Genomic DNA, 22394 nt, shown 5'->3' with positions numbered 1-22394 from the left:
TTCTAAACACAACAAATGAGATTGAAACTACATTATCCCCATGATATGATGAACGCAATCATTGTTCCAAAGATTCTAAAAAAATGACAACGTGATGACTTTCCTGAATTGCGTCAAATTAAACAATGACACAGTTCTAATATATAGTAATTTGATTAGATTTTCAAGTATTATTTCTCACAGTGATTGAGAAATAATTGATAAAAATTTATTAACCTTATAGCTATATGTTAATAATATTGATATTAAATATATAAAAATGGTGTTACAAATATCACGATATTTGAAGAAATTACAACATCATTCATTGGTTATGTTGTTAAAGGATATATATGTTATACATACTTTTACTCACAAGTGAAAACTTATCACGACTAAAAGAATTTTTTCTTAGGAGTTACAGTTGATGATTGTCATAAACTGAAAAATCATTAAAAAAACAAATAGTCAGAAATATAAGATTACCGGATAAAAACAATGTAGAAAACCGAAAAATGTCGTGATAGAGAAGCAAACTAATGTTAGATCTCAGATGAAGATTCTAAATAACATATTAAGTGTTAAAGATGATCATATACTTGTTGAGTACACCAAAATAGTTATACACACATTATAAAAACTACGACAAAGAGTTGTTGAGTTGTCAATATCAACCAAGAAGCATATTGAAAAATGTGTCATGTGGATAAGATAACTTTTTCAATTCATATACCATCTATGGTAATGATTTTTATTTTTTGTGGTTTGATTTGTTTCAATTGATAGATGTTACTAGCCTATATTTTAATTCATTTAAATATTATCAAATTTTCATACATATATTTTCAGCAGTTTAGTTATTCACGTGCAACGCACGTGCACTTTTCTAGTATCGTTAAATAGGCCATATACAGAGACACAATATTGCCATTAGCTTGCTTTTGCTTGTCCCTGAAGAGAAGAAGCATGATAAAGTTTGAATCAACAAGAGCCAACACCATCCTCGAATTCGATCTTATTTATATGTCGGATCAATTCATCTTGGCACAGCATGAAAAATAGATGGGTTAGGTTATGGTTTTAGTGCAGTGTCGTAGTCAGGATTTTGAGTTTAGGATGATTGAAGTCTAGTCTATGTTAAAAAATCGACTATTGAGATATACATGTTATTTCAATCTTTTAGTCTCTTAACATATTTATACCTAATATTTTGTTATTTTTAGTATTTAAATAAAAATTACACATAAAATTAAATGGGCCGAACTGAAATTGGAGGAAGTCCAAAACATTGTGTAAGATTTAAGAATTGCTAGTCCATGATTTTCTCGAGACCGGCATTAGTCAGTCTAAAAGCAAAATTGGGGCGATGAAATTGGAGGAAGAACCCAGTAGGTTTTCCTGTAAAAATCAGCCACTCCGAAAGCTTATCAAGAATCATGACCAAATAAATCATTTTAAAAAGACGCAAGTCCCCCTCCTTGTTATACTCCACGATTTCTTAGTCCTCGTTATTTTAAAGAAAACCTTACTATTTTTAGTCCATGCTAATGATCACATGTATTGAACCAAATTTGATACACACACCCAAATCTCATGTATGAAATGAAACTTCGATTCATTTATATACCTTTAAGATAATAAATCTGATTAAACAACTAAATATCCGATTTTCGACATCGTTTCGATGCTTATATGTATTAATTAAGTGAGACAGTATTCAGACAGTATCAGTAATTTTTATCTGTGAGACGGATCAACCCTGCCGATATTTACAATAAAAAGTAATACTCTTAGCATAAAAATTAATACTTTTTCATGGATGACCCAAATAAGAGATATGTCTCAAAAAATACGATCATGAGGCCGTCTCACATAAGTTTTTGTCCAATTAAATTAGCCATCCGACTCAAATCTAAGATCGGATTGCTAAAAGCTCCAACTATTGTATCAGTTAATTGAGTCTAACAAGACTGCTTTTGCTAGTATATATTATTATATATATTTGATCATTCACTAAAAAAAAAAAAACTAAATCAAGAGAAACCAACCCATACGAGAAAGCTACAAGGTGTCACCATGCTTAGAGTTTTTCTGGCCAATTCACCATTTTGGTCAAGAATTTTACTCTCTGGAATTCTCTCCATATATGTTCTCACGATGTCGTAAACAACAATATCTAGTTTATCACTTGAGCTCATGGTCTATCTTTCTGCACTAAAATGATATACACTCCCGCAACTTTTGACTTGCCAATGTAGACAACCCCACATTTGGCCTTGTTTCTCTTGTCCTTTTGCACGATTAGGAGGATTGGAAGACTAAATAAATCTCAATTATCAAACAATTTAGAAATCATTTGTAAATACGCAGTTTTTTTTTTTAATCTAGAAAAGATTACGTACTGCTTTTTTGTAGGGATGTCAATCGGGTGGGTTAGGTCGGGTTTCGGGTCAACCCGCGAAATTTTTTTAATTTTTTTTCAACCCGAACCCGAACCCGAACCCGAAGCAACCCGAAAACCCCCAACCCGAACACGAACCCGTATAACCCGAATTTTATTTATTTTTTTAAAATTTTTAAAAAAAATTAATGAAAAAAATTCAAAAAAATAATAGTAATATTTTAATTTAAACACATAATAACAAAATTTTCGATTTAAATTTGAAAGTTTAATGTTATTGGGAGAACCCAAGTACTCTCTTTCGGATTCAGAAAACAACTCTCAGAGATCTTTTTTCCTTTTGGAAGATACAGGAGCGAAACAATCAACCTATTGATATTGGAAGACCCAAGCGATTCTTCCAATGTATCATTTCTGGGTCCAATGGAATTCATAGGTATAGGAAGAAGCCCCCTCAAATAGAGATTCTTTCTTTCGACCATATTTCGATTGTTAATACGATATATAAGGCTTTCGCTTTCGCGTCTCTCTAAAATTGCAGTCATGGTAAAATCTTGGTTTATTTAATCATCAGGGACTCCCAAGCACACAAATTTTCTATATTATAGATTGAAATAGAAAATCAAGGGCTTGTTATTCAACAGTATAACATAACTTATATGTTCGTGTCAACCAATCCCAATAACCAATAACTAGCTAGATTTATTCGAAAATAAATAACAAGAAAATTAAAAGTATATTTACTAAATCAAATAAAAAATTGTTAAAAAATAAAAATATGCAAAAAAAATATTAAATGATGAAAATTTATCATATAAATATACAATAAATTTTGTTCAAACATACAATATATAAAAATATAGGTAATATTTTCAAAAAAAAGTTCGCGGGTCAACCCGCGACCCAACCCGAAACTCGCCTAACATGGCACTAACCCGAATCAACCCAATCCGAACCCGAAAAACCCCAACCCGAACCTGATTTATTTCGTGTTGGGTCGTGTCGGGTTGACGGGTCGTGTCGCATTTTGACACCCCTACTTTTTTGGATAGAAAAAAATATCTAATATTTGAATAATATGATAAATTTGTAAATTCGGTCTTTTATATATGACTATTTGTGATTTTGCTGATACGTATCATCAAATTTTAGTATCTATTACTGATTTATGAGTTTTTTTCCAACGTCGGTGATGTGACTACCAGCTATGTATTGTCTTGAGTAGGAGTTGGTGTTCATATTTGCACTTTCGAGAAAAAAGCTAGGAAAATTGTCAAAATTTGAAATTTACATACAAAGATCCAACTCTGACAACAACATACATCATAATTACAAAAAAAACAGACGTATATAACAGAAATTACCATTTTTCGAATAAAATTGAAGTGCTAATTAAGTCATGACTGATTGTTATTGTAACTTAACGCCAACATCGTCATCAGACGTGGACATCAAACCGCAAGATATCATACTAAAGCGAATCGATACATGAATATATCCGTTTGGAACTGCCAACCCATTGGTTATGAGATATTGTCCGTTACTGTTACATAATAAACGCATGACATGAAATCAAAAGCGTACCAGACTCTTTCCGTTTTTTTGGTCTTGTGGTCCCCACATGCGTCCATTATTATTTTTATGAAAATATTTTCAGTTGTAAAAATATATTAATAATATTTTCTTCTGGAAAAAATCTAAATTTTTTTGTATAAAAATGACTGTTTAACTTGCTAGCTCATATCTTATGCTACTCAATTATTTTCATCATGCATATGATGTCGCTACGATTTTGATGTTACGCTATTTTTACCTTAACTGGTTTTTATGTATTAATCATGTAAGAAATCATATAAAACCAAAAACATTTAATTTATCTCTTACAAAAAGATACAAAACGGGTCTATTCAATAGTAAGTAAGTACATATATAAGGTACATAAATTTTTGATATGATAATCACTCATGTTGATATCTATGTGATCATCGGTTACGATGACGTGCCGTTCGTCTATTTAATATACTAAACTATCTCAGTGGTGGTCATATAGATGTCCACAATGATGTACTAGACGTCATCAGTCGTGATCACATAGATATCCACAATGGGTGCTTACTCTATAAAACTATATATATATATATATATATGTATGTATGTATAAAAGGTTAGTCGTTCTACGCAACCGCAGTTCATCATTTTGTATTCATTCACGGTTAATGTATAAACCTTAGAAAATTCTTCTCTTTTATATCCAAAAAAAAGTGAGAGCTACAGAATCTATAATACAGGTTAGGTATCATATATAAATTCTTAGAAAATCTGAATATCGATGGAGAGCCCGAGTTCAAGCTGCGGGCAACCGCATCTGCCTCCAGGGTTTCGTTTCCACCCCACGGATGAGGAGCTTGTGGTTCACTATCTAAAGAAAAAAGCTGCCTCCGAGCCTTTGCCCGCAAGCACAATCATAGCAGAAGTTGATCTCTATAAATATGATCCATGGGAACTTCCAAGTATGTGTGTATATTAGTATATATATATGTATATGCGTTTATATGTAATGTGTATGTACATGTGGATGTATATCTCACGATTTGAATCCTCCAATCCAATCAATCGATGGTCTATTTTCCATTAACTTTAACTCTTGGTATTAGTTGTGTAACATCGTTGATTCTTTTGGTTTTAGGTAAGGCGAGTTTTGGAGAACAAGAATGGTACTTTTTCAGCCCGAGAGACCGAAAATACCCCAACGGAGCCCGGCCGAATCGGGCAGCCACTTCGGGCTATTGGAAGGCCACGGGCACGGACAAGCCCGTATTCACCTCCAAGGATCAGATCCAAAAGGTTGGGGTGAAGAAAGCTTTAGTTTTCTACTGTGGGAAGCCACCAAAGGGCATTAAGACTGATTGGATAATGCATGAATATCGTCTTCTTGAAAATAATTTCAACGTTAAGTCCCCTGGAATGCCCGTTAGCAGCAAAGGATCTTTGAGGGTAAGTTTGCTTCTAAGGAAAAAAATTACCTTATCAAGAAATATGGATTATGGTAATCTGAAGTCAAGGTATTCTTCCCTTTTTCTTAACTTACTTTTTCCAAAGCAATAAGTTTTTTTAAAATAAAATTTGTTGGACGAAATGTTACATAAGTTGGGGAAAAATGAAACTGAAACAGTAAAATGGAATGATTTCAAAGAGAACAATGTTATGTAAGGATTTTGTTTCCAAATTTTAATTACTCGTCGTGTCATAATTTATGTTACCATTTCATTAAACAGGAAAGATAGACATGATAGATGTTGGCAGATCTTTTAATCACCATATAAGTAGATTCAATGTAATTAATTTTTTACTGATCGATTTTCTGGGTATGAAGTATAGCTTGATGATTGGGTTTTATGCCGGATTTTCAAGAAAAACACATCTAGCAGTACCAGACCAGTAGACGAAAGCGAACAAGGTGACCGATCCAATATGGAAGACATGTTTGTTTCAATTCCATCACAAACCGTGGGCGTGTTTCATAATCTCAATCCAGGGACTGTTAAACCTAGCTCGGATCACAATTTCGTACAAGACGATAGTGGAAAATTGATCTGTTACGACATGTTATCCGGGATTCATAGTAATCCACACATAATATACACATTATCCGCATCCATGCCAGACAACATAATTTCCTCTCAATATGGGATTGGATTGGAATCCAACAGTGGGATATTTTCGAGGAAAGATCAAACAATGCATGGCGCTAATCAGGGTATTAACAACATCGACAATCAAATCCGCGATAATGGAAATGATGGGTCCGACAGTTCTTCTGTTTCGTTGCTCAGTCAACAATCACACCAGAACCCATTTCTCAAGGGATGGGATTATGCATCGTCGTGATTAACATCATCACGCTGACTTTATAGATCCATATAATGCTCCTCTTGATATGAAATGCAGTTTTATCAGATAATTATTATTAAAAACTTAAATAAATATTTTACTATCTTACAATTAGAATTCAGAGTGGAGTTAAGTACAAAATGATTTGTTCATCACATATATATAGCAGAGTTATCTTAAATAGCTCAAAATTTATGAACGATTTATATATATATATATATATAATTTAAAATTTAAATTTCAACGCCGTAAACATGGAAAGAAAGAAGTGCAAAATTATATTGATTTAATTTTTTTTGAGCGAGTTTATTATGAAAATGTATCATTAATTTTTATTCGTGAGACATATAAACTCAGCTTATATTTAAAATAAAAAGTAATACTTTTAACATAAAATTAATATTTTTTCATGAGTGACTCAAATAAAATATTCGTCTCACAAAATTGATCTGTGATACTATCTCATTTAAATTTTTGTGAATTTTTCTTACGTATGACATTATTACTTGATATTTTGATTTCAACATGAAGCAAGAATAACAATATACATAGCATGAAGAAGCAAGTTGTCCTGTTAAGTAGTGTAGGAAAAAAGCCTTCGAATCCTTGATGGGTACAAGGTCATGAACAGCACGCGCGGCGCGTGCTTCGTCGCACGTGATTTAATGATTTAATTTTTAAAAAAAATAAAAAATTTACTTTTTTTTAAAACAAATTAAAGATTAAGATGATCTGACCATTAAAAATCAATGGTCAGGATCATCTAAACTTTTAGTAAATTTTAAAAATGCTTTTAAATTTTGTAAAAATTCAGAAAATTGATAATAAAACAGAAAGATATAGAAAAAACTATATATTAAAAAAATCTCAGCAGTTAGATCTTACGAACCCAACCATTTGTCTATAAATAAACCCTATTTTCTCTTAATTTTTCAAAAATAATGAATAGTGGAATTCATCTATTTTCGAATTATGTGTAAATTTTTAAAATTACATGTAAGTTTTAAAATTGAATTATATGTAATTGTAAGTTTTAAAAATTATGTTTAATTTTTATGTTTTTTAAATACAAAGTTATTTAATAAATAAAACATTTATATTTCAACAACATGTCACCTATTACGAAAAACATAAGACGAAACGACTTTATTACATCATTGAAGATTCCTTAAAACAAGGTTGGTCCAGTATGATTTAATATATAAATGGGCTTTATTTTTTTGTTTGGGCTTATCCAATGTTTTGAATTTTGATATGGGCTAATTAAGATTTCAAATTGAGTTTGAGAGATCAAATGCAATCAATTATAGTATTGTTATGGACAATTAGCGACTCCACCTTTGTAAATTAACCGCGAAAACGTCATCGTTTCCTCGTTTTCTGTCCACGGTAAAAATCGAACAGTAAACCAATTAGATTACTGGAAGGTGGAGGAGTAGGGTGATATTAACATCTTACATGGGGTTATGAAGGGGGAAGCTGATGTCATTGTTCTGGATTGTTGTTGGGCAAATCGCTGAAATCCAAGCCATGGTAATCCCTAATCTTGGCTAAAAATCCAGTCGAAAGCCATGAATAACAATACACTTTCATGTTATTGGACCCGAATTTATCCCGATTATATTTGATTTGTAGTATTGACTTGCTTTTGTGGCTATGTTCAAGACCAATAATCGGGATCTATAATTGTGCCCAGATTTATTGTTCTGTTGTTTACCTTTTCCTTTTTGTGTGATTTGGTTTGGAAATGCGTGTTGATTATGCGTTGGAGCGTATGAAGTTCTCGATGATAAAAAAAATTCGGTTGTACGGACGATTGCCTTGTTGTATATGGGTGCATGTCGAAAACATCAGGGGAATTCTTCTTTCTTCCGCTGGGTTTAGGGTTTATATTTGGCTAATGTCATGGTTAATCGATTCATGAATTTGCCTCTGACAAATTCCTGTTTGCTGTTGGGTATTTTGATTATTTTAAATGTCTTTACTTGTTTATATTTTCAGACTACATCAAAGAAAGTTATAACTAGGGATGAATGGGAGAAACGACTCAGTGATGTCAAGGTTAGAAAAGAGGATATGAACAAATTGGTGATGAACTTTCTGGTGACTGAGGGTTATGTGGAAGCTGCTGAAAAATTCCGGATGGAATCTGGGACTGAACGTATCCTTTTGTCAAATTTTTAAGTTACTACTTGTTGTGTCAGTCTTTTCATATGTCACGGTAGTCATGTTTTTTAAGAATATCTTTGATCTGCCTTATTGACATATACAGCAGAAATCGATCTTGCAACTATCACTGACCGCATGGCAGTGAAGAAGGCGGTGCAAAGTGGGAATGTGGAAGATGCTATTGAGAAAGTTAATGATTTGAACCCTGAGGTGTGTTGGTCTTCATTTGATTCTTTGGGATATTTTCATGAGAAATTAAACTGATTTAATTTTGACAATCTAGAACAACTTGGAAGTGTTTGGTCGATTGAATTCCAGGCTAGATGATGATGATTTTGATTTTATGGTGTACTTGGTTGCATAACTGAGTGAACTGCATGATAATAGTATTTGACAGTTGTAAAGATCATCCCTTGGATCTAACGCAATCATTATTTTCACACGTTGCTCGTAGCCTTTTGTTTTAATTCCATAATTATATCTGAGAAGTCTGATAATTGATCTGGGAATTCATAATTAAGGTACATTGACATGTTTGCTACCTGGATTCCTGATGCAGTCTAGTCTTGAAATTTTATCAAATACAATTACACGAGCTGCAATTACTAAATTTGATACTCGCTTTTCAGGTTTTAATATTGCAAGTATAAAGTTAGATGTTTTTTAATGCAGATATTGGACACAAATCCCCAACTGTTTTTCCATCTCCAACAGCAACGGTTGATAGAATTGATCCGTAATGGAAAGGTGGAAGAGGCTTTAGAGTTTGCTCAAGAGGAACTTGCTCCGAGGGGGGAGGAAAATGTACTTTTCATTATTTGTTTGTTTTAATGTAGATCTAAAGAGTTTAGATAATTTGTAAGGATCCTGACTTGGTGTATTTTTAGTCTGGACGACTGCAATCATGTTTTCCCAAGCACATTTTGCTGTATCATCAGAATGTTCCTTTTTTTATATATTTTCTTCTTTTTTAACCTGATGTTCATAATAAGAAATGTTCATTATTTCAGCGAGGCTTTCTAGAAGAATTGGAGAGAACTGTTGCGTTGCTTGCTTTTGAAGATGTCAACAACTGCCCCGTGGGTGACCTGTTAGATATATCACAGCGTCTCAAGACTGCTAGTGAGGTGAATGCAGCCATCCTTACCAGCCAAAGCCATGAAAAAGGTTAGTCTCTGGCATATCATTAATTTAAATTTATAAAGTTTTGAGATCTTGGTTACCTCTGCTCAATATTTTCAATCATTGTCGTTTCTAGGAAATGACAACTCTAGGTAAAAGGCATTTGTGATGGTTATTTCATGCGGTGAACGAATGAGCCCATTTTATTTTTTGGTTCGTCACGCCAAAAGTATGGCACTAGGATAGAATGAAACAATGCTATTTTCTCTCTCTGGTGACTTTTTCTTCTTTAGACTTTTCTAGGAATACTTTTAATTATGTTACCATCCTTTAAAATTTAACAAGCGGTTATAAAAAGTGCATGATAATGCATCCTGAAAAGTAGGTAATTTTTTACCTCGTAGTTTTTTGGATATGAAAATTTTCATCTCTCTTGTTTTTTTCCGACAATGTGTACCATCACCCATTTTTGGAGGAAACTTACACCATTTTTCAAATCATGTATCATTCCCTAAACCCGTTCACCATTTTTAAGGTACAGCAACTACAATTAATTAGTTGTTTCCATATTACATTTCACTCTCAAAGAATATCATCCAGACCCATATCAGGAATTTCAATAATTTAAGTTATTTGTGAGTTGATGTGGTTCAATATTTTTACAGCAATTTTTTTAGTTCTCACTTCCCACATGCTGGTATAACCACTCCAATGCTCCGTATCCTTTTGCTTGAGTGTTCGTGGAGTCGCGGTCTTGATCTTCAATTCTGCATTGTTATTTCTCATTGTAAAAATTTCATATTTCTATAATTCTGCGAATGACTATTGAGATTGTTTTTCGGTTGATATTATTACGAAAAAAATGTTGTCGTCTCTTTTGCCGCGTAGCTGCGCTGCATTATAAGGAAAAGTAAGTGGATTTAATTCTGTTATGCATTTGATTTCAACAGATCCAAAGCTTCCAAGCTTATTGAAAATGCTGACATGGGTGCAAAACCAGCTAGACGAGAAAGTTTCTTATCCTCGAATCAATGATTTTTCTACAGCTATGCTTGAAGATCCTGCTGTGTGAATATTTCAGGTTTCTCCACCTGGTGGTGCCGAAACATACGAAAGCTCGAAATGGTTGGAAGCAGGTGAGATGATTTAAAGGGAATTTATGGATTCCTCTATTCTATTTATAAGATCATGTGCTGATATTAGGAGCTTTTGAATTGTGTTTTTAAAGGTTCATGTATAGACTCTTTCAAGATTATGTAAATGTGGAATTTGGATGCTTAGTTTTTTTTTTAATAACGAAAATTACTTTCATTAAAAAAACATGTTTTTGGCACCATCATCGCGTTATTAAATTAGATGATTTGCTAGGTTTTCATTCCTCAATTTAACAAAGAATAAAAATCATAAAATATGGAAAACGAAGTCTACACTTTTAAAAAATAAATCGAATATCTCAGCTACCCAAATCAAGTTCAATGTGGATTCGAAATGGTTTCAAGATTTTCTTCAAAAAAGAAAAATAAAACAATATAAATAAATGGCGACAGATCCGATCCAAAGGCCTCTTCTTTTCGTCAGATCCCTCGGAATCATCTTCGCTAGAAATATTCTTTTTCGCCTCCGTCTCCTGACATCAAATCATTCTTTATCAGGTTAATTGAACAAAATGGCAAATCAAGATTCAATCATGACGACATCAGAACCACCACCGGCACCTCCACGCGCCACCCTCCTCCGCGTTGTGCTTGACCTCGACGCCGCCGTATCCCTCCACGTCTACACCTTCTTCCATCCAATGATCCCCTTCCCACTCCTCAAATCCCTAGAATTTTCCGGCGACGGTCGTCTCTTCTTCCCCGTCATTCTTTCTCTCCTCCTCACCAGAACCACCACCAATCTCCTTCTATTAAACCTTTTACTTGGATCCTTTTTAGACCTTCTCCTAATCGGCCTCCTGAAGCACCTCATCCAGCGCCCGCGCCCTGTATACAACAAGAACATGTTCCTTTCTTTTGCAGTTGACCATTGGTCTTTTCCCAGTGGCCACTCCTCTCGAGTCTCGTTCATCGCCACCATATTTTATTTTTATTCCGATCTCGTGAGACAAGTTTTGGTTGCCCTTTCGAAATTCGACGCCGAGGCTGTGTTTGTGAAGTATTTCGTGGTGATTGTGGGGTTATGGGCTGCAATTACGTCTGTTTCTAGAGTTCTTCTCGGCCGGCATTTCGTCCTCGACGTAGTTATTGGTGCGTGTTTGGGTGTTGCTGAAGGGACCTTTGTTGTTCGGGTCTTTAACTACGAGAAATTGAGCTCCTTATTTAGATGACAAAGGGATATATTTCGAATGTAAGTCTTTCAGAGTGATTTTTTTTTTTTTTTTGAATTATTTGATCCACAAAATATAGGCTTGGCTTCTTCATTTCCTGTTGTCTAAAAAAACTGAGCTTTGGAGGGTTAACAAGTTCTGTAATTATGTGCAACGTAGCATCAGGATGAATCTTCTTTCTGGGGTTATCCAACGCCTAATTACCTTCTTCATTACTGCTTTCATCTGTGCTTTTCTCGCCAGAAATCTGCATCCATACTAAATTTCCAACAGACCCCATTGATGAAAATGAGGAAATCACAGTTGAACCTGGTTTTAAAATACAAGATCCTACCAAATCTCTGAGCAGAAGTTAGAAGCTCTGCTATGGAACTTGAACAAACAAAGGTTTTTCTGACTTCTAGGATATGTTAGGAAAAATGCATAATATTTTTTGACATATCAAACATTACCTTAATCTATAGGAATTTGCACGATAATTTATTTATTGAAACGTGTGGAAATGTTTTTCGGTCGTCTATGCCAAAATTATAGTGGTCCATTGTAGTTTTAGTTAGTTTGGGCCACAAACATAATTTATTTTTTTATGTTTCATTATTATTACAATATAATATATGAATATATATATATATATAAAGTGTTTTGACATTGAACAGTGTTTATCATATCAAAATTATATATATATATATATATATATATATATATATACTTGGGGTGTTGGTCTTTATATTTTTGAAGTAGAATCCGAATATTTATGCCTAAATTTTGAAGTCCTTGTGTTAAAATTGGGGGTGTTAGTCTTTATATTTTTGCATAAATTTTGAAGTCTTTGTGTTAAAATTAGGGGTGAGAAAAAATACCGAATTTTCGGTATACCGAGATTATCGTACCGAAAAAATGCCGAATTTACCGAATTTTCGGTATACCGAAGATTTCGGTACGGTAACGGTATGTAATTTGAAAATTTCGGTACATATCGGAATACCAAAATACCGAAAAAATATACAAAATTTTTAAAATATATAATATTTTAAAACAATAAAGTTATAAAAAATTTAAAATGTAAGGTTTTTTTGGTATAAAACGGTATATACCGATATCGTATCGAAATTTCGGTATACCGTACAATATCGGTATGCTAGTTATGTGTATCGAAAATCGGTATACCGAAATTTTCGGTACATTATCGGTATGAATTTTTTTATACCTGTAATTTTCGGTACGATATACAGTTTATGATTTTTGGTACGGTTCGATACGGTATATCACCCCTAGTTAAAATAGCACCGTCCATTCGGCATCTACTAATTCAATTCCAAATAAGTCATGTCAAGTAAAATGTATTTTAATTTTATTAATAATATTTTTTAAAAAATTATTATGCTACTTTATGTGTCTGATCAGTTTAGGACTTGTATAAGGAAGTGTATTTAATATCTAATTTTAAATTTCAAAATTCATATCGCCCCAAATAAATATTATTTTAAACTGAATTAATTTCCAAATAAATTCCATCGATTTAAATGAAATACATCTATCCAACACAATCTAACAGAGTTAACTGGATCTATCTTATGCTTTGAGAAATTTCTTAAAAGTTTGTCAAATGATATAAAATGAATGAAATTTTCATTTGGAGCTATGCATAGGAGAAATCAGATATGACATGTTGTATGCAACCATTAGAACAATTTCTTAAATGTATGATCGAACAAATCACCTAAAAGATGGATTGAAATTCGTATGAAGCATATATGTAATCTAATTATCCGGATAAGGGAGTAGTTAGTTCCATCAAATGTTAGTTCCTTTTATTTTTCCTTTTCGAGTCTGGAAGGAAAAGGAAGTTGCTTTTGATTTTGTCTTCCATGATCAATTCATGGATAGGTATCAGTGAGACGGGTCAATCCTATCGATATTCACAATAAAAAGTAATATTATTAGCATAAAAAGTATTATTTTTCCATATATAACCAAAATAAAAGATATGTCTCACAAAATACGAATGACTGATAAATCATCTAGACAAGTTTTAGCCTCAATTCATATACAACCATCCCAAAAATATTATTTTATTTGGGACCTTAATATTATTTTCCCAAACCCCCTTTTTACACTACACGCGCGTCAGCCTATTTTTTTTTCGTATTTTGATCTACGGACTATAGAGGAATATATGCCGTTGATTAAGGAACAATTCCCGATGAGACAAAACCTCAGAAGGCCGACAATTTTGGATAGTTGATGTGTCGGCTGGATGTTTATTATTTTAATCCAAATTAACGATGTATTTTTTTTATTACCTGCCTTGAAATTTAGAGTACTTACTTTCATTATATCCCCCTTCACAACCTATTATATGAAATAATATGTACTGCAAAATATTGAAATCACAAATCGAGTCGAGGAATTTACAAGTTGGTGAAAGAAAGCTGAGAAGGTGTAATTTCATTCCTTTGGTTTAAAATTATGATTTTTTTTTCTATGGGTCATCGTGTCCAATTTGACATGGACGCAGGTCCGAATTTGATTTTGCCTGCTTTCGGGGCCACAAATATCCACTGGTTCAGTCAGGTCGGGCCCAGCCCGACTTGTCACCTTTTCTTTGATAAATCAAATCCATAATTTTTGTTTTCTTGTGTCTCCAAATCGACCAACTTCTTTTATTTTTCTTTTTTTTTTTTGCCCCAGAAAAGATTAGAACACCAGGATGTTGAGAACTTATCACTCGTATGAACTATGTCACAAAGTTTAGAACGAGACGTTAGGTTCGAGACTCGATTGTAACTCATAAAAAAGAACACCTAGATTTATGTCACAAATTTTTCATTTTTTTTTTCAAGAAATTTATTTGTTACGGGATGTGTCGCAACTTCTTGTTTATATCAAGTTGAAAAAAAATTCTAAGATGTTTGAATTTGATGATGCCATCACCAATTATTTTCAAAGTTATTTCCCTTATAGATGCGATGGATTGCAACTATAGAAAGCTTACACTAACTTGTGATTGACACTTGAAAACTTTATTTGCATTCGAAGATTTTAATCGTATTCACTCATTCCACGCAACTTCTTGCAAGTGCTAAAATTTCTTCCCCACATGTTTGCCAAATAGTTATTATTATTATCCATTTTAACGACAAGAAACTACATATTTAATCATTTGATGTATATTGGATAAACACTCAAATTAACATAAATAATATGTAAATCATGCTAATCAAACAAAATATACGTGTTATTATTGAAACGTGTATATATGTAATAATTTTTTAATCGATATGCACCTTGATATATTTTTTCAGATTTTATTTTTCTACGCTTAATTATTCAAAGAAATTTTTTTCTCAGCACAATTATTAAATGGATTACACGGAGCTACAAGTTTGAAATAATACAACTTTTTCTTTATTAATGTGTACTTTTTATAGTTCCTAAATCCAAATAAACACAATCATTATGAAAGCATATTTGATTGTTTATGAATCCTTCAACATTTTGAACATACAAAAAATAGTGAGGACTTTTGCTAACTCGAACTCCGTAATTGTTTTTTTTTTTTTAAATAATTAAATATAAAAAATTGTATTAATATTTAATTCGATTATTATTATAAATAATTGCAATGCAACGAGTTGGCAGATGTCAAAAGACGCTGCGGAAGCATCAGAGGTACGCTGTTTCCCAACTCTTCTTCATTTAATTATTCGAGAAGCTCGTAAACTCCAAATCCCAAAGCTCCATCTTTTTCCCATCTCCGCCAATTTCCGAACCTTTTAAGTCCCCCATGTTGCTACTCTTGCTCTCTGAGTCTTTGTTCATATCAGGACTCTTGTCGCATCATCACTCTTTGAAACGACTCTTGCTTTCATAAAATGCGTGTTCTTGCCCTTGGAGAAGCTTCCGCCTGTCTTTTCAAACTGCCACAACTGTCTGTTGGTTTTCGGGTATACTTTACCAGCAAAATCCATCGTTTTGATTTCTAAGATGGTTATAATTTATAAAGGTTGACTATTGCTTCGAATAACTGTGTGTTGAATGTGCTGAAGCTCAAGTCTGGGTGGGAATTTTGAGCGAGGTGGAAGACTTGAAGTACGGAGTTTACGTTCCATGGGAAGTGAAGGAGAGGGTTTTGGGGAATGGCAGCTGCCGCTGGCGCCTAGTGGGGCGCCGTTGTACTTGCAGAGAGATGAGCACTTGACGCATTTTGATGATTCTGTTAATGCAGTCTCTTTTGGGTTTGTTGCCACGGCTATTCTCATTTCCATGTTTATTGTGATGGCCATATTTGAGAAGTTTCTTAGAACGACCTCGCCGGAGGTCTCTCCACCCCGTGGTGGCCGCCGGGGGCTTTCCGACGTTGAGGCGCAAAGTCATGCTCGAGGCTTAAATTCCAAGCTCGGCTCTAATTCCCCTAAAGTAAGGTTCTTATTCAGTTTTTGACTTATTGGAGTTTGGCTCGGTATGTTCAGTTCGACACTTTCGACGATAAATTTTCTGGTTCGTACAAGTTTGTGACGATTACTATTATAGTATTATTACAGAAAGTCGTCGTTATTTTCTTTTTTCTTCCCTTTTCCTACGTCATCTGTTTGACAACATTGCTTCATTTTCAAAGTTAGTTTTTCTCTCACTTTTAATCTGTTTTCCAACCTTCTTTAAAGTTCATCTTCCCTTTCATATACACAAGTATGGAGGGGAAAAAATCAAATAAATTATATAGAAAACAGAGTTGTCGGTTGAGTGAAGTAACGTGTAAATTTCATTTGAGGGGTGTTTGTTTGGCCCCACTAGGACACTATTACTTATATAACACATGCAGTACTTGCAGTACTATTGTTTTTTAAGCATTTATTTCCAGACTCTATAGGTCCCATCAGGCCCAGGATTTTCGAAAAGTAAGTGCGTGTGCGTATTTCCTAAAATATTTAGGTTCTGATTGGCATAGTTTTGCCGATGATATTTCTAGTGGGACTTCGGAATAATACGTCTTTTTCCCCCCTCTAAACCTGGTTGTTGATTGGCATTTGGTAAACTAATGACTAGAACAAAAATACATAAGAGTAAGTTTTATGTAACTATGGCGAAATTTAGTCAACGTTAGGATTCCTGAGATTTTGTTTTCGATAAAGTCTTGGTAATATTAGTCCGCGGAATATACATAGGGACAGCCCTTGCATGAATATTTTTGCGGGTCTGTTGGTCTGTATTCCCGTTTCAATTCTTGTACTGCATTTGATGTTGCATCGTCTCAACGCGGACATGCTAAGCGTGTTCGGAGGTAGCAGTGATACAGTATAGCTGAAGCTATATATGATCGCTCAGCCTGACTATAGTTCTTTGTTCTGGGATCAGTGTCGCCCATGTATATAATTTGCTCTTGGCCAAATTCCCATCATTGCTGATATTTATGATTAATATAATTGGTCCATATCCTGGGAATTTCATTTGTTTCTCTGTTCAGTTATTTCCTTCCACCCACCTTTAACGTTTCATAATAGCTCCAACAACTATATTCTCCTGAATGCTTAAATACGAGTTTAGTAAGATATGGTGTCTCGAAAGGAACTGCCATGCATGTCTGTACATTGGACAACATGCCCGAAGGTACGGAGTTTAATGTCCTGTGATCTCAACTGAGGTTTAGGCTTTAGGGAAAATCCATCTGCGATTAAGCTCTATCTCCGCATTTTACAGGCATATATATATATATATATATCACATGGTAAAGACCCTGGTCTGATGGTGTCACCTTTGCAGTGTTGGTGTCAGTGAAATTATTGTATGGATCAAGTCTCAGGTGGCCGTTTCGTCCTGTAATACGCACCTGGTTGTCGTTAGTACACCTCCCCGCTCAATTCTAAATAATCATGACCGACTCCTACTGTAGCAATGTGTTCAGTACCTTTTTGGCTTGATCAGTCCTTATTTAAAGTTTTCATTGAGCTCATAACGGGGAGGAAATTTTATATATGATGTGGAGAAAGTATCATCATGGGATACAGTGCGGAAGGTTTTGGCCAAAGGTGCTGCTTCTGAGCACCAAATTAAAACGATTCAGATATCTTTTTTAAGTCTCATCTAAACATGGCAGGGATTTCAGATATCTATCCAGCCCAAAGTTATTTCCGTTCTGATGCCCGGTGACAGTGTTCCAAAGTTCATCGCACATCCTGCCCCGGTTCCATTGCCTCCGGAGCACGTTTCATGGCCTTCACATCAACGTGAACGGCTGTAAAGTGTACTCATTTCTGCCAATATCTACCCGAACGTTGTGCCATGCATGAATGTTGATTTCTTTCGACATTGATCCCAACTCGAGCTTTTTGATATGATGATGATGATGTGTATATAAACTAGTACTTCACCAATGTTTCTATAATTGTATATCGAGTGTTGAATCTTTTGTATGGTAATGAAGTTAAAATTTTGAGCTAAATTAAGTCATCGTCAGTATTCGTTTGTTTGGTTTATAAGATTTTTCGAAACTAAATCTGCAATACACCTTGAATGTATAAATCAGAGCCATAAGATGGGCTTCACAATTAGACCTTTTATATGTTTTTAATTTTAAACATATGCTCATAAATATTATTATTATTATAAATAAATTTCTTTGCATGGAACTGTTTTTGTTAATTAATTAATCGGAATTTGCTTTACATATTAATATACAAGACAAAGATTGAATATAAAACTTTAAAAAAACACAGTGTCCGAGATATACTTATTAAAACTCGCAACCTTTTGTTAAAAAAAGGAACACGACCTTTGACTTTGTTTCATACAAAACCACAAAAACGACTATAAAAATTATTATTATTATTTGTTATTTTTGGTACGACAACACATGAAATATTGAAAGACCAAGTCTAAAGACCAAAATAGCCCTCACTAAGTAAAATTTACAACCCCTACTTCACACCTTATAACTACAGAAATATGAAACATTCCAAGGATACAACCGGGTTTTCAAGCATCTCAAGCGGCCACTTGTCCACCTTCGGGAGTCTATCCCCCAACCCGGATCCGACCCGTCCAGGAGATTTCCCAAACCTTCTGGATGATGGGCTCCGACCTAGGTCCGTTTTTGACGACCCGCCATTTGTTCGGCTCACCGGTGACCTTGAACGTCTTCCGGAAATTTCACCGGCATCCTTCTTCCACCCATGCCCGGACGAAGATATGGATCCGGTTCTCGAACGATCCACTGAAGATTCGGACGCCCGACCCGGATATTTTCCCAACGTCTTATCCTTCCTCACATCGCTGGAGGGACGGTTCTTCAGCCTCGCCGGAGACTTCTGGTATACCTCGCGGACGTCATCGCGTCCATTGAACTTTTTTTCTCTCTTCTCCTTAATCGTTTCCAAACCACCAACACCGCCACCGTGGGTGTTACAGATCTTAGGCACCTCCTCCTGGAGCTTGTTACCACCGAACGCCGTGCAGGGATTCTTCGTGACTGTACCTTCTGAGTGCTTTTCATCTGGAATCTTGGAAAAGTCTGTTAACAAAGGCGCGGCCTTGCTGAACGGAGTTTCGTTTTCTTGGGGTAAAGGTGACAGTTGTTTAGGAACGGCGGGGGTTTCAGAGAGGACTTCTTTGACTGTTTCTTCGTCTGAAAATGGTAGAGTGGGTGGCGGGGATTTACTGCGAGCGTCGCCGCTGCCAGTGCCACGGCATTGTTTTCTGGTAGATTTAGACTTCGATTTGTGATGTTTCTTCACTGTCTTCGGAGGTACTGAGGTTCGGTTGATGCTAATGCAGCTACCCATCGGTAGTCTGTTTCAGCTGCCGGTAAATGGGTGGGTTTCGGAGAAGACGACGGAGCAACTGCGGCCGGATTTGAGTTTGGAGATGGGTAGCGTTGAATGAGAAAAAATTTGAAAGAGATCAATCGTAGATTGCATGTATTTATTATGTTTGCGGAAGAGATTTTGCGGCCTTCTCTAGTTGGCCAGAAATTTGACTAGACCAAGACATGGCAAAAAAAATGGAAATCCGGAGCTTTATTTTTTTAAAGTAAATTTAAAAGATAAACACAGTAATATGTAAATCAAATTGATCAAATAAATTATATTAGACAAATTTTGCGTGATAAACTCAAAATTGAGATGAAAAAAACATGAGAAATTAAACCTAACACTTCAACTTCTTAGCAAAACCTCATCATACTTTATCATCCAAGATATTCGTACACGACAATAGGTTTTATTTTATGTGAACAGTGGAAAATATCAAACAGTTCGTAGTATATATTGTATTATATGTTAATCCCTAACTTCGTTTTATTATCTAAAATCCAAGTACGAAAATTTGATTCCACGTAATTCGATTTATATGATCTTGATAATTCATAATCGTTCCCTTCCCAATTATTGGATAGTAGATTTTTTAAATATTGTATGCGTCGTTATCATATGAGCAGTATCCAAGTGTCAATAGGTGACCCCAAAAAAGTAAATATTGTGCAGTAAAGAATTTAAAAAAAAAAATTGAAAAAGTAAATATTGTGCATAAAGAATTTTAAAAAAAAAAAGATTCAAAATTTTTTTAAATAATGTAATATTTATTTATTAAAATTTTAAAAACTACAAATTGAGTAGTAGTGGCATTAAAATTCTTGTGAGTGAATAGTAGTTTGAGAATAGATCCATCCATCAACATCAAAGGCTAGTGTTCCATGTTACGAGAATTTACAATCCGAGCTACTTCCCTGTAAAATATTATTATATCAAGTCTCTCTCGTTCGCCCCACAACATCTAAATGCGCCACATGCACCCCGCTTCTGCAATCACGTTCCTCGGTAAAGGCCAACCCCGACATTAATGAACTTCCCGCATTTTGATCGATAATCAAGCACTGATTCTATCTTACAAACGCCAGCATGGGCATACATACAGCCACACAAACATATATAGATATAGTTGTTCGGCTTTTCTCTTTGGTTAAGACAGTTAATTGTTATAATTTGCTTTTAAAATTTAAAATATTACTTAATAATGTGCTTTTCCATTTTTTTTAAGAAAAAGGTGTTTCGTTGTTTAAAATAAAATTTAATTTGAATGATTTTGTCATTAAGTGGCCACTTATATTTTTTTACCTACATCCCCTTTACCTTCCACTTAATGAATGAAACGTGAGATTGCATTATTAGAAACTTGTGGAGTGAGATAAAAAGAGACAAATTTACTTTTAGCTCTTTATGATTTAAAATGAATGTTAAGATCTAAACATCGACTATACACTTTTCTTTCATTTTATTTTTTATCAAGTCCAAATTGGAAATTGCCAGGTATCACTTGTAATACAATAATTGCTATCTGATACTACAAGTTTTTATTGTTGTCTTCTCCTGTTTACAAAATCTATATTCAAAATGAAGCATTTTTTAACACGAGTTGAAAGAGCTTGGTTTTTACAAGATGGAGGACATAGTAGCTTATTGATATTTTTAGGGGGTTTCATGCCCTTTCAATCTTTTCACAGGGACATGATGCAATTAGTCCATCGAGAAAGTTGCTAAAAAAATACGATAAGGAACGATGTCTGAAAGGTCACTGAAGTTCTTAGTTTGATAAATGCTCAAAGACTTCTGCGTGCTGAATCTTTTATTGTCATTTTTTGAACTGCTAATATTACGAGTCTCGTTCTTCTTGTTTTTTCGTGAAGATATTTGCACGAGGTTTGTCAACCACAAATTGTTCACGGGAACTTTACATATGCTAACGTGTTGCTCGATGATGATCTTGCCGTACAAGTTTCTGATTGTGGTTTGGCGCCTTTGTTATCATCCAACTTCTTCACTCAGGTATACTCTATTTTAAACACTTGAGCTATTTTGGTAGTCATGATGAGCGAATGATTATTAAATAATCATCTCTTATATCATGTTTGGTTCATTTTTTAATTTAACATGGAGGCACTTTATTATGATTGAAAGCCCTCACTATTTATGTTATTTGTGTGATTAAATATCCCTCCTCAAACACGATTAAATATCCCTCCTCAAAGATGTGATAATGTATAATTCTTGAATAGTGATAATGATAAAATTGTATATTGACCATAATATCCTTGAATTGTCTTCTTCAATATAATATTAAAATTAAAATTAGTGAAAATTTAATAATTAATATAATATTTAAATTGTTATTATATTTTTTATAAATTAATTTCTTATATTTTTATTATTTTCAATCATTTAAAAAAAAATAAATTGTAATGCAAATCTATCTTAAATTTAATTTTTATAATTTCTAATCTTGTTAATTAATTCTTTTATGAAAATAAATATTTATTAAATTCTGATTTATTTTATTTAATGATTACCGTAATATTTTCAAATATGTTTCTAATAAATATATTTAAATTAATTTTAATAAATGTAAATTATAAATATTTAATTATCTATCAAATTATTTTAAGAATATTTATAATTATTTAAAAATTATAATATTGTAATTATTACTAAACTTTATTTAACATTAACATTCAAAATA

The 22394-nt window shown here is 33.8% G+C and overlaps 5 protein-coding genes across 7 annotated transcripts; 4 read left to right on the top strand and 1 right to left on the bottom strand.

Moving 5' to 3' along the window:
* The first annotated feature begins 4561 nt into the window (after positions 1-4561).
* On the top strand, positions 4562-6366 carry LOC142556705 (NAC transcription factor 25-like). Its single transcript, XM_075668185.1, has 4 exons — positions 4562-4641; positions 4674-4890; positions 5067-5374; positions 5759-6366. The coding sequence occupies exons 2-4, from the start codon at positions 4710-4712 to the stop codon at positions 6266-6268; spliced, it is 999 nt and encodes a 332-aa protein (XP_075524300.1). The 5' UTR covers positions 4562-4641; positions 4674-4709; the 3' UTR covers positions 6269-6366.
* A 1209-nt stretch (positions 6367-7575) lies between these two features.
* On the top strand, positions 7576-10842 carry LOC142555900 (protein GID8 homolog). The gene is made up of 6 exons (XM_075667034.1): positions 7576-7804; positions 8273-8432; positions 8544-8650; positions 9113-9244; positions 9451-9607; positions 10513-10842. Exons 1-6 carry the CDS (start codon positions 7754-7756, stop codon positions 10632-10634), a joined length of 729 nt encoding a protein of 242 aa, XP_075523149.1. The 5' UTR covers positions 7576-7753; the 3' UTR covers positions 10635-10842.
* On the top strand, positions 10526-12100 carry LOC142555901 (putative lipid phosphate phosphatase beta). Of its 2 annotated transcripts, XM_075667036.1 has the most exons (3): positions 10526-10698; positions 11215-11908; positions 12048-12100. In XM_075667036.1, the coding sequence occupies exon 2, from the start codon at positions 11229-11231 to the stop codon at positions 11886-11888; it is 660 nt and encodes a 219-aa protein (XP_075523151.1). In that variant the 5' UTR covers positions 10526-10698; positions 11215-11228; the 3' UTR covers positions 11889-11908; positions 12048-12100. The 2 variants fall into 2 exon arrangements, with proteins under 2 accessions (XP_075523151.1, XP_075523150.1); XM_075667035.1 differs by having other exon boundaries at positions 11215-12100.
* A 3384-nt stretch (positions 12101-15484) lies between these two features.
* LOC142555898 (uncharacterized) lies at positions 15485-18334 on the top strand. 2 transcript variants are annotated; one of them, XM_075667033.1, is made up of 3 exons: positions 15485-15835; positions 15938-16307; positions 17983-18334. In XM_075667033.1, the coding sequence occupies exons 2-3, from the start codon at positions 15999-16001 to the stop codon at positions 18124-18126; spliced, it is 453 nt and encodes a 150-aa protein (XP_075523148.1). In that variant the 5' UTR covers positions 15485-15835; positions 15938-15998; the 3' UTR covers positions 18127-18334. The 2 variants fall into 2 exon arrangements, with proteins under 2 accessions (XP_075523148.1, XP_075523147.1); XM_075667032.1 differs by having other exon boundaries at positions 15486-16307.
* A 359-nt stretch (positions 18335-18693) lies between these two features.
* On the bottom strand, positions 18694-19846 carry LOC142556704 (uncharacterized). The gene has a single exon (XM_075668184.1). The coding sequence runs from the start codon at positions 19664-19666 to the stop codon at positions 18821-18823; it is 846 nt and encodes a 281-aa protein (XP_075524299.1). The 5' UTR covers positions 19667-19846; the 3' UTR covers positions 18694-18820.
* Between the last annotated feature and the right edge of the window lie 2548 nt (positions 19847-22394).

The sequence above is a fragment of the Primulina tabacum genome, chromosome 9 (genome assembly GCF_025594145.1).
Source record: "Primulina tabacum isolate GXHZ01 chromosome 9, ASM2559414v2, whole genome shotgun sequence".
Classification (NCBI taxonomy): Eukaryota; Viridiplantae; Streptophyta; class Magnoliopsida; order Lamiales; family Gesneriaceae; genus Primulina; species Primulina tabacum.
This window is presented reverse-complemented; position numbering and strand designations above follow the sequence as displayed.

What these genes read in the sequence shown, in the direction of transcription:
- LOC142556705 (XM_075668185.1), top strand. Translation starts at nt 4,710, where the DNA reads ATGGAGAGCCCGAGTTCAAGCTGCGGGCAACCGCATCTGCCTCCAGGG. An exon ending in TGATCCATGGGAACTTCCAA is followed by an intron (nt 4,891 to 5,066) that starts GTATGTGTGTAT and finishes TTTTGGTTTTAG; the next exon opens with GTAAGGCGAGTTTTGGAGAA. An exon ending in GCAGCAAAGGATCTTTGAGG is followed by an intron (nt 5,375 to 5,758) that starts GTAAGTTTGCTT and finishes TATGAAGTATAG; the next exon opens with CTTGATGATTGGGTTTTATG.
- LOC142555900 (XM_075667034.1), top strand. Translation starts at nt 7,754, where the DNA reads ATGTCATTGTTCTGGATTGTTGTTGGGCAAATCGCTGAAATCCAAGCC. An exon ending in TCGCTGAAATCCAAGCCATG is followed by an intron (nt 7,805 to 8,272) that starts GTAATCCCTAAT and finishes TTATATTTTCAG; the next exon opens with ACTACATCAAAGAAAGTTAT. An exon ending in GATGGAATCTGGGACTGAAC is followed by an intron (nt 8,433 to 8,543) that starts GTATCCTTTTGT and finishes TGACATATACAG; the next exon opens with CAGAAATCGATCTTGCAACT.
- LOC142555901 (XM_075667036.1), top strand. Translation starts at nt 11,229, where the DNA reads ATGGCAAATCAAGATTCAATCATGACGACATCAGAACCACCACCGGCA.
- LOC142555898 (XM_075667033.1), top strand. Translation starts at nt 15,999, where the DNA reads ATGGGAAGTGAAGGAGAGGGTTTTGGGGAATGGCAGCTGCCGCTGGCG. An exon ending in TCGGCTCTAATTCCCCTAAA is followed by an intron (nt 16,308 to 17,982) that starts GTAAGGTTCTTA and finishes TAAACATGGCAG; the next exon opens with GGATTTCAGATATCTATCCA.
- LOC142556704 (XM_075668184.1), bottom strand. Translation starts at nt 19,666, where the DNA reads ATGGGTAGCTGCATTAGCATCAACCGAACCTCAGTACCTCCGAAGACA.